Raw genomic sequence first — 13,967 nt, forward strand, 5'->3', positions numbered from 1 at the left:
AAAAAATAATCTCAGCAGTTTTCTTTGCATCTGTGTTTTCAAAGACAGTAACATGGTATCACAGTTTCTAATTTCATACCAACAAAATCTACTTTGCAGAAGTATTACAGGAAAATTTCAAAAGGCCTGAGAAACATGATTCCAAGCTGTACTGAGCTTCGCATCATAGAGAGTGGTCTTTTTTTCTTCTGTGACCAAAACGCATGGAAGCTAGTAAGATCTGTCTCCTTTTTTCTCCCCTCTGCTAAACGATTTCATAATCTCCAAAATACACTGTCTATAGCTAGCTCTTAATTTTGAAAATTGAAGCACAGAGCTGGGAGATTAAATGATGCCAACCTTTTCTTAAGTAATATAAAGTTCCTGTGCCACCAGCTATTTGGACACTTGTAGTTAGAAACCCTGTCATCACAGATGTTTGACACTTGCTATAGGTGCTGTCTGTGCTCATCTGTTAAAGACAGGAGTTTCTGCCAACTGACAGGTGAGTTTGATGACTTCAAAGGAAGAAATGTCCAATACATCAAAAATTCCCTGGAAAGGCCACATCTGCTGTTGCTGGAGGCTCTTCTGCCACTATACCATTGCCTGTCCTTTGCAAACTTGGCCAAATTGGTAAACCCTTTGAAATACCACCACAACACCACCAAAACAAAAAGTCTCTAGGTAGAAGAAACAAACCTCATGTGCTAGGCACTCCTAGCAGGAAATAATGAGTATTCTTATTAAAACAGAAGTCTAGAAAAGCTTTTTAAGCATCTACAAACAGCAAAAAGTTTTTCATGGCGAATCATGCCTTCATGAGCATAGTGTGTGAAGACAAGTGTTGAAAAATTGTTCTCCACTCAAAACAGGCAGAAAAATACATTATCTCAAAGATGGAAAAAAATTAATGCCAAGTTAAAGGAGTCCAAGACAGCCTAGAACTATATAATTAAATCGGAAACAAAATGAGGCCATGGGCCGTAGTCTGGTATTAAAGCTCAGGAAAGAGTATACCATTCAGACGGTCAGATAAGTGCAACCTCACAAGCTGTATCCTCAAGCTGAAGTGTTACTGATGGAGCACATGTTGGAAAGAAAGATAAGTAGGATTGTTAAATCACTTGTAGAACCAGTACACTGAGAAAAGATGGCCAGAAATGTTTTTATTTTGCACAAGTATAGAACAACATAAATGTGTTTTGACACCTTTGAGCAAAGTTCCTTAAACCCCAAGGTACATCCAAGTGTGTTAATCAATGTTAACTGAACAAGCAATAATAAGAAGGTAAACGGACCTCCTAATAATGTTGTTCAAATAAATTAAAGCCAAATATTTCTGAACCATCAATAGTATTAGCAGATGCTCTTTTTTCAGTCTACTTTTGAAGCGATGTCATCACCGTCTAACTTAAGATCTCTTTTTTCTACAACTAAGTACCCTCTTTTAGACTCAACCAGAAAACAGGCAAACTGAATGGCTGTTTTTTGAAGGGCAGCAGTAGGTATGTCTGCTCATGCAGTACTGACTAAAGATTGAGACAGCAAATCTTGCAGACAGAACAGATAAGAGATCTGTCTGACAGTCCACTGGAATTTCATTTGCTCTGCAGACAAAATAACAAGGTTGCTTGGAGGTAATCCAATAAACTGTTCCAACAATTATTAACAGAGAGGATTCAAGAAATGTGGAAAAACTGTTAGATTAAAAAAAAAAAAAGAAAAAGAAGCAAGGCTGAAGGTTTCAAAATTTGTTCAACACTGCCTGAATCTCCAGAACCTTGCTGACATTATTTAACCTTTAAAATGAAGGCTCAATCATAAAAAAACCCTCTCATAAAACACGAATAAGATCCAATGTTATCCTCAGTCGAGGAATATCGACATTAAGCACTTTAACTTCCACTCTTTCTCCAGGACCTAATCCCAGGCTTCTTCTCTTCTTCACTTTAGAAAGTTTTGCTTCTGTTATGTTTCGCACTGGAATCAAACCTGCTTTTCCCACACCAATATCAACAAAAACTCCAAATGGCGTTGCATTTTCAACTTTTCCAGTCAGAACAGTACCAACACTTAAGTCTTCAAAGCAGACTATGCTTCTTTTGAAGTCAGGTTTATCAAAATCTGTTATAAGAAAGAAGAAACAAAAATAAGACACGGGAGCAAAAGCTTGCATTATTTTCTAAGGGTTGTTTCCAGCTGATTGTTTCTAATTAAGAAGTCATCCTAAGGTAGCTCTAAGGTCCCAAATACTGCTTCATTAAGTTTTTTAAACAAAGACCCATCTGTGATAAACAACTGATTTCTTGTATTTTATGAGTCACTTTAAAAGACACTGATTAATGGACTAATAAGTATAGTGAGCTCTGTGGTATGAAACTATCACAAGGAGATAGAAGTGTGTAGTAGATCACCTAGTGACTGAAAGATTCTTTAAATTTTCTTGGAGCTAGGGAGAAAAGACTTGAGGTGACTCTTACTCGAGCTACATGAATTATACATAAAATTCTATTCCTATACAGATTTGTATACAGGAAGGTGAATACTCAGTCTCCTCACATACTAAAGAGAAAAGTCAACAACAGACTGTTCGTAGGCTTGCTGTTCATCACACAGTCAACTGCTTCTTTGCACTGACAACGTAAAAAATCACACATGCATGATTACCACCAGGTAATATCCCAATATATTAAAGTTCACATTCTGCATTTTAAACTCTCTTGTTACTTCTTAGCACTTTCTGCTCCTGCAGAAAACCCTTCTGAGCCATCTCAACAACTTCCCTTTCAACCTTTTCCTACTGCTGTTTTACCTTTTCCAAGATATAATAGGACTGAGATTTTTCCACACAGAGCACCCCCAAACCAGGATTGCAACCATTTTCCTATATTTGCCTTTGAGAAATAAAATACAGCCTGAACAAGTTTATAGCTAAAATGCACTGGAAATCAGTCTGTAACTTCACCAGGCTATGGAGCAGACCCTAATCGAGTACACAAACTGGCAAGTACAGTAATAGGCTTTGAATGACATCAAATTTTCTACTGAAGGAATGTACCTAATTACTCATGTCCAAAATGGTTAATCCTTTGGTAACATTACACTGTGCAGTGGCACTTCAATGAAAAAAAAACCTACTAAACAGCCATTCAGGGCAACGAGCACAAGAAGATTCAGAGGAATGATAGGAGTCTTTTTAAATGTTTGCAAACCTGTTTGTTTCCCCCATCCTGGCAGATTCATGACAGTTACCTGATTAGCTGTTCAACTTTAATGTTGAAAAGACGATTTCTTGCAAGAATGCCTTGCAAGACCTTGGCTAGAAAAAGATTTTAAAAATAATATAATATTATATTCTTTCCCTTCCTCAAATAATTCTTCCCATTTTCCTTTGTACTAAAATCATTCAGGAAAAATAAACAACATAGAATTTCAATTCGATTTAAGAGGATACACAGGAAAGCTACTCTTTGTCTTTAACTCCCTAATGTCACATCTCTACAGTTGGGAGCAACAACGGAATTGAATCTTCAACCAAGATTACTTTTTAAATCAGGGTAGAGTACAAACCAGTCAATCTGTGTGAGCTCTGTTAGACGTGACGCATTTCCTCACTGACAGTCACTAGCAGCGTTGCTAAGACAATGAATTACAGCTATACAAGGCTACTAGGCTGCCTGCTCCAGTCACAGAGTCTGTCTACAGTAATACTGAAGGTACTGGATCAGCGGAATATGAATAATTCCACTAAAGATTCTCTTTTGCTTTTATATCTTCATATGTTAACAGTCTATCCTACTGTAATTTAGATGAGACCACCAGAACAAATGGAGACATAGAAAATACCCATTTTCAAGATCACTACTGGGAAATAGTTATAAAATCTGCAAGGAAGCTACTAATGAACCCAAAAAAGGGGGACAGAAATGTTATTTTTTTTAAGCGTAAGTTTATTATTTGTTATTACAAGTGTGCATCTTTGCTGCCTACCTTTATCTCTTGCTGTTCTAAGAGAATCCAGCTGTAAGTTTCATTAAACAACAGCATCTCCAGATGTTTTACTTCATTGCTTACCTCATCTTTCTTCCCCTCCACTTCAAACTGTTCAGCACTACTGCAAAGTTTTAACCAAGGCAGGTCATGAGCCATGTGCTCCAATTACACTTGTCTCCAGGAACTAGTGCAATAAAAGAGCAGAGCTACACACTACTACACTACTGCTCCACAGACCTTTATTACTACTGTTTCAGCTTGGTCTCAGCATGCCCCTCTGTGATGGAGAGCCAACACAGATTTAATCAGTATAGAGTCAACATATTGAAACTATTTAATTTGTTAACAGCCATACAACTCCCCTTCCTACAGCTGAAAATGCCATGATTTAAGACAGGATTCACACTCCTTACCTACTGAGCTGGAAAGAAACATCTGACTATGATATAGCCTTTACCTTGTCTGAGAAAAGAAATGGAGTTACATGTCCATGAAAATCCACTACTGACTTTAGAAGAAAAAGTGCTGTTTAAAACTGGTATGCAGAACAAGCAAACTGAGATTACAACCCTCAAAACAAAGGTTTACCTGTTCGGATATCAAAGCCTTCAGGCTGAGTCAGACCATCAATGATCAGCTGCAGTGTGTGCACTGTTGTATTCAGCCTTTTGGCTGTGGCTTCCAGTCCTTCCTTTTGAATTACTGCATTTACTTTTTGCTGCATATCTGATTTTCCTATGTCATTTGCATTTCCTCCAATGAAAGATAAAAACCTGGGAAGTTCAAACAAAGATACAGAGGGAGATTTGTAACATCCTTCAGTGGGAACTGAGCCTTTGCTATACTTAGGGGTTTTAATTACTCTTGCATTCATGCATGAACAAAACTTCTGATAAAAAAAATATGAACAGTTTCCCAAGTTCATATCCTCTCAACTCACCACTGATCTGAGACAAACATGGAGATTTTGAGTCTATCTGTATACATGTATCTCCTGGAATAGCTACAAAATTAGATGCAAAATTTCAACATTTAAATCACTTCTCAGATCAATGATTTCTGTCATGCTAAACCAAATCTGATTATGACTGAAAGATTTATCTTACCATGAAAGTTCCCTAAAAATGACTTCTATAATAGTGTAATTTTTATTGTCACTCTTATTCAAATTAAAATGAATGGCAATTTATTAAAACAACAATTAACATTTAAAATATCAAATCAATACAAATAATCTTTAACCAAAATTAAGAATAAGAAAAACTTTACATAAAATACTTCTCTTTTCTATGAACTTTGTGGTTAAGAACAATTAGTTTTTCAGAAACTAAGGAATGATCAAGTCAAAGTAGTCATACAACACAAACACCCTTTTCCTTCCCTATTGTCACATATATACACACATTGCAGATTGAGACAAAATTGGACTAACATCTAAAAAGGCTGAAAAGAAATACTTTAAAATAGATGTCTTGATCTGGGATTTTTTTTTTTTTTTTTAAGTAAATACCACCCCCACCCCCAATACCCTTACTGAGGTTTTTAGTTCAGTAATGTTGGCACATATGCTGAGAGGCACAGAGAATAGATAACAAAAATTCACATGCAGTAGTGATACCTTAGACTATGCTTATTCATCACTGAATAAATGTCCTTATTTTACTGAAGGATTTAAAAATGCAAACCAAGTCTTTAATTACATAAACCAATGAAAATGAGGATGCAGCTCACAGAAGCTGAGCCACATTGTACTAAATAAAGCAATTTGTCCTTTTCTCAGTAGGCATGTCACTTATTTGTCCTGCATCTCACCATGAATAAAGCAGAGTGGAAGAAACTTATCATGTCCCTTATTGTTGGAGGGAGGCACATGGCTTTTTGCGTGTTCTTCACCACAGCAGACATGTATTGTCCCTGTCCTCCAGAGTCCAAGTAAATGTTCCTTCCAAAATCCTAAAAAAAAAATCCCTCCTTCCTGTCCTTATTCTACTTCACAACAGGTGTAAACTACAAGCCGCAAAAGAAGTGTCGACCAGCAGGTTCATGCCCTGCACTTGGGAACGGTGGGAGACATTCCAGCTCCGTAAGAAAGCAAAAGCCCCCAATACTCATCCTCCTTTCCCCACTCAAAAGTACATGCTGTGCTTTTATCAAAACTTGAGGGTAGTATTCCGTTTTGTAGGAGACACAGTGGGGGTTTCTTTGTTTTGTTGTGGTTTTTTTTTTTTTTTACCTGAGGAACCCAACTGACATTATTTCAGGTGGTGAGTGATAAAAAGTTCTATGCACTCAAATAAAGAAATAAATTTCTTTTTGAGAAAATATAAATTGAAGGAACATAATTAAAGCAATATCCAACTTTCTGTAAATCACAAAATTCATCTTTGAGCACAAGGGCAAATCTTCACTTCAAAATATCCACTAATTTTGCCAAAACGAGGACATCCGTTGAAATTGGCTGTCAGGACTTCCACTTTTTTACTGAATTCAAGTGCAAGCATGGTGATTTAAGTGTACTATTAGCTCAAACATATATTTGCACTTAATAGTGATAGATGTAATTTTCTTAACGCATACAGATGACGGTGTTCTCGGTACTTACTATATTTTGTTTTGATTGATCGCATTTCAACTTTTCACTTAACTTTTTAAAGTAGTTCGAGGTGGTTGGGAAACAAAGTAAATATCAAAACAGATGCAAAATTGGTTATAATATTAAATACAAATTTTTATTTTCCATAAACTAACAACAAAACACTACTACGACTCAAATATTTTGCCTAATAAGAGCCTACATACGAAAAATATCAGACCTACGAAACAATCTTCTGTTAGTCTCTAAAAAGCACTAAAAAAGGTTGCAATGATAATACTGAAAATGCGCATAGGTCCAGGCGAAGCGCTCTTCACACGAGTCCTTGGGGCTGCTGGCTGCTAACATTGATGGATGGACAATGCCCCACCAGAGTACTAGTGACAGGCGGCAGCTGCCCCAGCTTTGACTGACGTGCCAGATGTAACATGACAAACCCGACCAGCCTCATGACTCAATCTTCTAAATAATGTATGCTTTACCGCCTGCCCCTATAAACAAGTTTGCTGACATTCACGTACTTGGCTTTATTTCACTTCAAATGGAAATTCAGCTCGAGTACCCCCAAGTATTTTTTCACCATTAGGATTTTGCAGAAGCGCATTCACTTTGTAAATTGATAATAGGGTGGGTTTCGCTGCTAATAACTGCAACCACATAGAACAGCCACCGATGTATAAAAAAACCCCATTATGTACAAAACTGTCGAACATGTGGATAATGCCATCAGAATGCATGGCGCTACGTGCAGGCTGCTGGAAAGAAAACCAGCCTTGAAACGGGACACAACCCAGGTGTCTGAGCCCTCAATTACCATTCATGAAAGTTATTTCGCCCCCTGCTCCTTCTTCTGCCTCCTCCTCCACCCTCCGGAAATCCCAATGAAAGTATTTATCTGATATTAAAAAGGATTCCTCATCTAGGCAAGGGTGGTAGGTCTGGGCCCTACGTTACCACTTACAGTTGTTTAAATAACTTATTAACATGGTTACCACTCAGAATAAAACTTTGGCTCCACCTGAAAATGGTGCTTAAACATGTGCCCAAGTCTAAGTACATGAGAAGTCCCACAGACCTCAGCAGAATTATTAATGTTCTAAAAATCAGGCATTTGGTTAAGAATATTTCAGAATTACAAGGTATATTACAGCCAGAACAGAGCCCTGTAACAAGGCCCAGCGTGCACATACACACAAAAGAAATAGTATTTAACAGAAACAATATATTTCCATTTTGGAAATTCTCACCTTCTTCGGTTAGGTTTTGGTAAAACCTATGTATTAAAATATTTCCAAATAAAAGCAATTTCTTAGTGATTACAGATGCAGTTTTTAAAAATACTGTTGAATCTAGTCATATGTAATGTATCATTTTCACTCAAATGAACATAGCCGGAGGGCATTTAGAATAAAAAGAAAATCAATATAAAGCACAAATCTCTGACTGAACAGTGGCACATTCTATTGATCATTTCTATTTTTAAATGTCATTGCTAAGAAGAAAGTTAAATGTTTCCTTATTAAAAAAGCAACCCAACAACTTCCTTCGAGAATTATTTCAAGGTCAGAAAAAAAGGATATAGTCAGTAATAAGACTGGGATATGGCTAAGGGGGCAGGGGGAAGTAGATTTCCCTTAATTTACATATTTTCATCGTCGTAATGTTAACCTATCTCACTACAATCTTTGAAATACCTCACTTATCCAATTTGTAAATGACAGTTCCAGCTGCACAACATAAAAACATGAATGATCTGTGCAAAAATGAAAGCCCTTCAAGTATTTTCCTGGCTACATATGTGAACTAAATAACATGCTGCAGTAGTTCAAGTGCTATGTTTATCTACTGGAAAGATAAAACTTCAAGAAAAGTTAACAAGAAATGGAAATGGGAAAGACGAGATGTTTTTTCTGAAGTGAGGTCATTCTTATAAGATATACTATCCTTATTTCCTCAAATGTTGAGTGTCTGAGCAAATGGCAAACTTTCTGGTCAAGGCACATCAACTCAGATAAAAGCTGCCAGAGTCCTAGGAGAGTCAGAACAGAGTGAAATTTAGCTGGTTTAGAGACTTTGAGTTTTATGGTTTTGAGATTGAGAGGATACTCAGAAATCTCTGCAACCACCTTAGTTTTAAAAGCAATCTTTGCAGTCTTACAGGACCTGCAGAGAATGGTCATGGCTAAATCACTGATGTTTTTATTTAATACATAATTTCATCCATCTTAACCAGATAAAGAAAGAAAAGTAGCATAAATGTAACAAATAAGCACATCATGTTCACTTAACATACACATCTGCACAAAATTATAGCACAGCCCTTGCAATGCTTAAAAGATAATGCAGATTTCAGTGGAATGCAAAAAACAGTTAGAAAAGAGTAAAACTCTTACCAAGGGAAGCCTTCAGTAAATTTTTATGAAGTTACTTTAAACCCCCCAAAAAGCTTCTTATAATGTGCGGGAGTTCTAAAGCTTTGCAAGGGTTTTAGTCACAGTCATTTCTGTTTTATGTAATCATTTCCAGCAACACGACTTAAGAGCTGGGACTAGTGGATTCATTACATTAAAGCAACATGATACGCCATTACATCTTGTCACAGTGCACACATTAATTAATGGTAATGCAACATAATCACTCTGAAAACAAAACAACTTTGCATTAGCATGCACTTTGTTAGGTAAAATGTATATTCATGATGGTAGCAAACTTAATTATGCAGACATTTATGTTTTAGTAATGTTTTGAAATGCAAAGCATTATTTGTATAATGCAGATGTTGACTGTTCTTGTTCTCACTAGTGATATGGATCCTCAGTTTTCAACTACTGATGCAGATTATATATCCAACAATATTTGTGCATTACTCTGTAATTAGTTGCTGGACACAGAAATTTAAAAGTTTCAAATATATTTAAAACTACTTACGTGGTTTAGCCAGATAAGGATATTTAACCAATATATTTTTCCTCAAATGCATAAATTATTAATATTATAGATTAGCTGACTGCATGCAGAAGACCAGAAAGCACTCAGATAGTTTATGACATTTTGAATGTATAAATCTAAGAAACAATGAGTTTCTAAATGAGAAAAGAAATTCAGACACAGTTACACTGCAGCGTAGACACTTTGCTACCATACCATTAGGCACGCTGTTGTTAGCTGTTTTCATGACTACTGATACGTCACAAAACCCAAGATACAAAATAGTGAAACATGATTAGTTATCCACAAAGAATTAGTACTACACTTAAAGGTGATCATTCCATAAAAAAGTTCATTTTTTCTTCATAATTTTTTTTAAATGCAACCAGTAGGGAGTGATGTAAGGTTAAAAAATTTCAACAAATGAAAAAATACCACTTGATTTATGGTAGTATTTATAGTGTAACTGGAGGATAATTCTTTGTTATTTCCAAGTTCTTCTAATCATTCTTGTTAACTGTGTATTTTACATCACATAAAACTTGAAAATGTCTTTATTGGATGGCAATTAGCAGTGAAAGCCTTTTCTGCTCTGCTATTTACTGACAAGATAACTTTCAAAAGACGTCCTCTAAAAATCCAGCTACTAAGTTAATAGTCAGACCTGTAAATGAACTGGCCTTCTGAAGTGATGAATATGAACTATTATTTATTAGGCTTAATGGCCCTAATTCTGCAAGTGTTCTCCTTAATTAGGGTTAGCCATTTCCTATTGGAAATAGTCATAAAGATTAATTAATTTATCAAGCCTAACTTTTTTTTGGCTTTTTAAAAAGAAACTTAAGACTTTACTAAAAAGTATTACCTTACACATTAAATAGCTTGAATACACACACACACATACACGTGTGTGTACATGCAAGTACACGCTTACTGAAGTGGACAAAAGATGTTTCTGATGACTCCGTAGTGAAATTAAGGAAAGGCATCCTACCACAGTAAAAACTCCTAGCCTCTAAAATATTCACATGTATGGTGCATTATTAAATAGAATTTGTTTTTGTTGCTCAAACACCATACCAAATAGCTATTCTGTCCCTGATTTCTATTCCCTTTAAGCATTGCCTCAGTTGCTCAGTGACAACTAGCGAACCTGGACAGAAGCAAGCCAGCCCAGCAGAGCGTTGGAAATACCATCAAAGGACAAGCATGCAATTGCATAAAGGGCAGGAGAGGAAGACGTCTTTCTTTTGGTGGTCTCTCCCTAATCAACAGTTTTCCTTCTGCATTTTCTTATGTCAGCACTTGCCTTCAAAGCTAGCAAGTGCAGCTTTTCAGCATAACAACTGAGATACTATGGATCAGCTGCTACATCCACCCATGTAAAGTGTAGCAGAAACACCAGAGATACTTGAAAAATGATCAATCCACCTACAATGGAATATGAAATGTTATCAACATAAATGCTTTGCTGAAATAACCAAATCCAAATGTTTTACTTTGGTGAAGAATAAGCATTGAATGAGTGCTTTGCTGAATCCTCTTGGGATTTTGAAGTCCTTCTGGGGATATCAAGCAGCATTATCAATATACAGCAAAGGGCAAGACATGAATCTTCACTGCAAGTTACCCTGCTATATGTCAAAAACTTCTCTTAAGGGATAACCAACCACAATGAGCTGTACTATCCTCTACCAGGCAAGGTTCTAAACCTGAGCAATTAGCCAGGGAAGATCCTCACCTGCATTATGCTAAATCACAACTTTAGAACTTTATAAATATTGGTAAAATGTTTCCAAGTCAGACTGAAATAGAACCTGTCTGCCAGGCGCTGCAATCGGTGAGCAGCAAGTACATATTCTGAGTCCCAACCTTTAGCAAAGACCATTTTTATGAGATTTAAATAAAAATCAGTAAATGTTAAGATTCAGTCATATGAAACCAACTGCACCCAGCAGACTGATACAACAAAGAAAAAACGTTGTGTTTTCTTTCCAGTACTTCGGTTTATAAGCATAACCTGGCTGTAACTTCTTGGGACTTCCCAAATGTTTCCTTGGTTTTCCTAACAGTTCTTTTACAATATGCACCAAGAAATTGGATACGCTCTACATGTTGTATTAATTGTCTGCAGAAGATTCTGCCACTATAAACTGGTTTTCACATATAGACTTTTCAAAAACTGAAAAAACAGCTCTGCTTTGCAGGAAAATACGCTGCCTACAAAGTTTTTTTTGTTTATTTAACTTTCAGAAAACTCTGATTCACAGTATTTAGAGGTGTTCATAAGCTTGATCACTGCACATGACAAAACCAAGCTTTGACAGTGTGGAAACAATGAACAAAAATGTTTTGGTCATCTGCAGAGTGTGCTAAATCACCAGTAGGATGTTTTCCAATTATTTTACAGAAATGGTACAGATTTTAAGTTAAGATGTTTAAATGCCATAAATCAATCATACCAGCACCATTTGTGCCACTGTAGTAAAGATTACATCAGTGTTTCCATTATAAAAACCCTATTTTTCAGGGGTTTCTAATTCAGCCATAAAAATTGGCTCGAGCCTAAAGCTTGGCAACCAAAGTCACCACTTGGGAGCAATTCTTTTAACCAATTCTTTTTTTTTTTTAATGGATTGGCCTTTCAAGCTACAAAATAGTTCAGAAAAAGAAAATTAGTGGTTTCAAATTTTGGTGAACTTCTATCCCTCAAAAACATTGTTTTAAAAACTGATAATTTTGTATGTCATAAATCTGTAATGTGGGCTACTGCTTTTGGGTAATTTGGATAGAAGCAGTGGATAAAAAACACCAACTTATTTTGTTTAAAAATAAATGTAATTTCCCAGGAAAACTTTTAATCCAATAAAATTTTCACAAACTACTTTCTCATGGCAAGGTGTGCTAGACATTGCATGAGGAAGCCTTTATGACTCATTTATACAGCATCTATTCCATGCATTTTAATTTCTGTGGTAAGAGGTATGTAATACTGTATTTTGATGCCTTGAATCAAATCTGCCTATCTTCAAGACAACAGTTCTGCCCTTTGGTTCCACAGATCCACCTGTGAGCTTGGCGTGGTCCCTGACAAAGTTCTGTGTAAGCACAGAAAAAGAAGAAAGAAATACTTTGAAAGCAGTAAAGCAACAGAACTCCTTTAAAATGTATTTTGTTTAAAAATATATGTATAAAATGCTGATTCTAACCCATTTCTAACAGTCTCAATTTTTCTCATGCACATTAATTTAAATTATAAGAATTATCAATTAGGTTTTAAACCTAGTTTAGTTCTAACAAATCCTTCAGTAAGACACCTAAAATCAACAACATGATTTGATCTTCAGGCTCTCAGCAGCTTTCTCATTAACATAGGCTCAGAGAAAGAGAATTACAAGCCCAGTCCCATCCACTGCCCATCAAAGTCAGCAAAACTCATCAACAGCCCCAATGAGCTTTGGACTGAATCCTCCATGCAGTCTGAATTCCTAGTAGAATTTTTTCTTAATTCACATTTAGGCAGCAAATTGGTTTGGAAAGCTGTTTCCATAAGTTCTGAGAAGCTTAACAGCTCATACGCTTTTTTTGAAAAGTCATTTTAAAATATATAATCATTGCTAAATTATAGCATTAGTTGCTTGAGGGGAGGATGTCTGGTTTATATTTAGCTTTTATGTCATCACTGCCAATTTTTAATACCACACTTCTTGGCTTTTGTCAGTTTGCTGCAGAGCTGTATTTTCTTTTCTTCAAACAGCTATTTGCAATGAAAAAACAGTAGAGATATTTACCCCCTTCCCCACACCATTTTGTGATATCAAACTAATGCATGCTAATACAATCTATACCATAAAAGTTATCACCTTCATATTTAATGAGCTTTCAAGGAAATATCTTTTGATTGCAAGAAAAAGAAAAATACTGCTGAACATAGAATACATTCATAGAAAGCACAGAAGGTACTTCGAGACTTCTTTTTTCCACATCAAACTGTGTGTACAGATACTCATAAATGTGAGAAGTAAGACAACAGAGAAAAAGCCCAAAGAAAACAGAAAAGACTGATTCAGTTAGTTACAGAAACAGATGCTGCACTTACTAGTTTTGGTGTTCCATTAGCAGATATTGTTACTGTGTGTTTACTTTTTTTTTTTTTTTTTACACCAACTGATATTCTTTTGCATGAAAAACCCTGTATGGTACAATACCTACAAAACGCACTCGGATCTAAATACTTCACCTAAAAATTCAGTCTAGGAAGGCAAAGCGTATGGCAAGAAACAAAGAAGAGACAATGGCACAGCTGGAAACTTACTTTAAAGTAACTGCATTAGCCAAAGAGAAATAACATGATAGGTAGCACTGGTCTGTAGCCACATCATACTTCTGCAATGGCTTTGCAGCTCTTGAAGTCCCAACAAGCTTGACCCTGAACATATTTTAAGTATCAGCAAGGTACCTTCTAAGCAGT

General features: G+C 36.0%; 1 protein-coding gene across 1 annotated transcript in view; it reads right to left on the reverse strand.

The window, feature by feature from the left end:
* Positions 1-1,152: 1,152 nt before the first annotated feature.
* The window catches only part of SRBD1 (S1 RNA binding domain 1), a 131,994-nt gene continuing 119,179 nt past the window's right edge, over positions 1,153-13,967 (reverse strand). The window contains exons 21-22 of the mRNA XM_059832486.1: positions 4,564-4,748; positions 1,153-2,106 (exon numbers count right to left, since the gene is read on the reverse strand). Of these exons, the coding sequence (XP_059688469.1) occupies positions 1,817-2,106; positions 4,564-4,748 (475 nt within the window). The 3' untranslated portion in view covers positions 1,153-1,816. The remainder of the gene's footprint in view (positions 2,107-4,563; positions 4,749-13,967) is intronic.

This window comes from Gavia stellata, chromosome 2 (assembly GCF_030936135.1).
Source record: "Gavia stellata isolate bGavSte3 chromosome 2, bGavSte3.hap2, whole genome shotgun sequence".
Classification (NCBI taxonomy): Eukaryota; Metazoa; Chordata; class Aves; order Gaviiformes; family Gaviidae; genus Gavia; species Gavia stellata.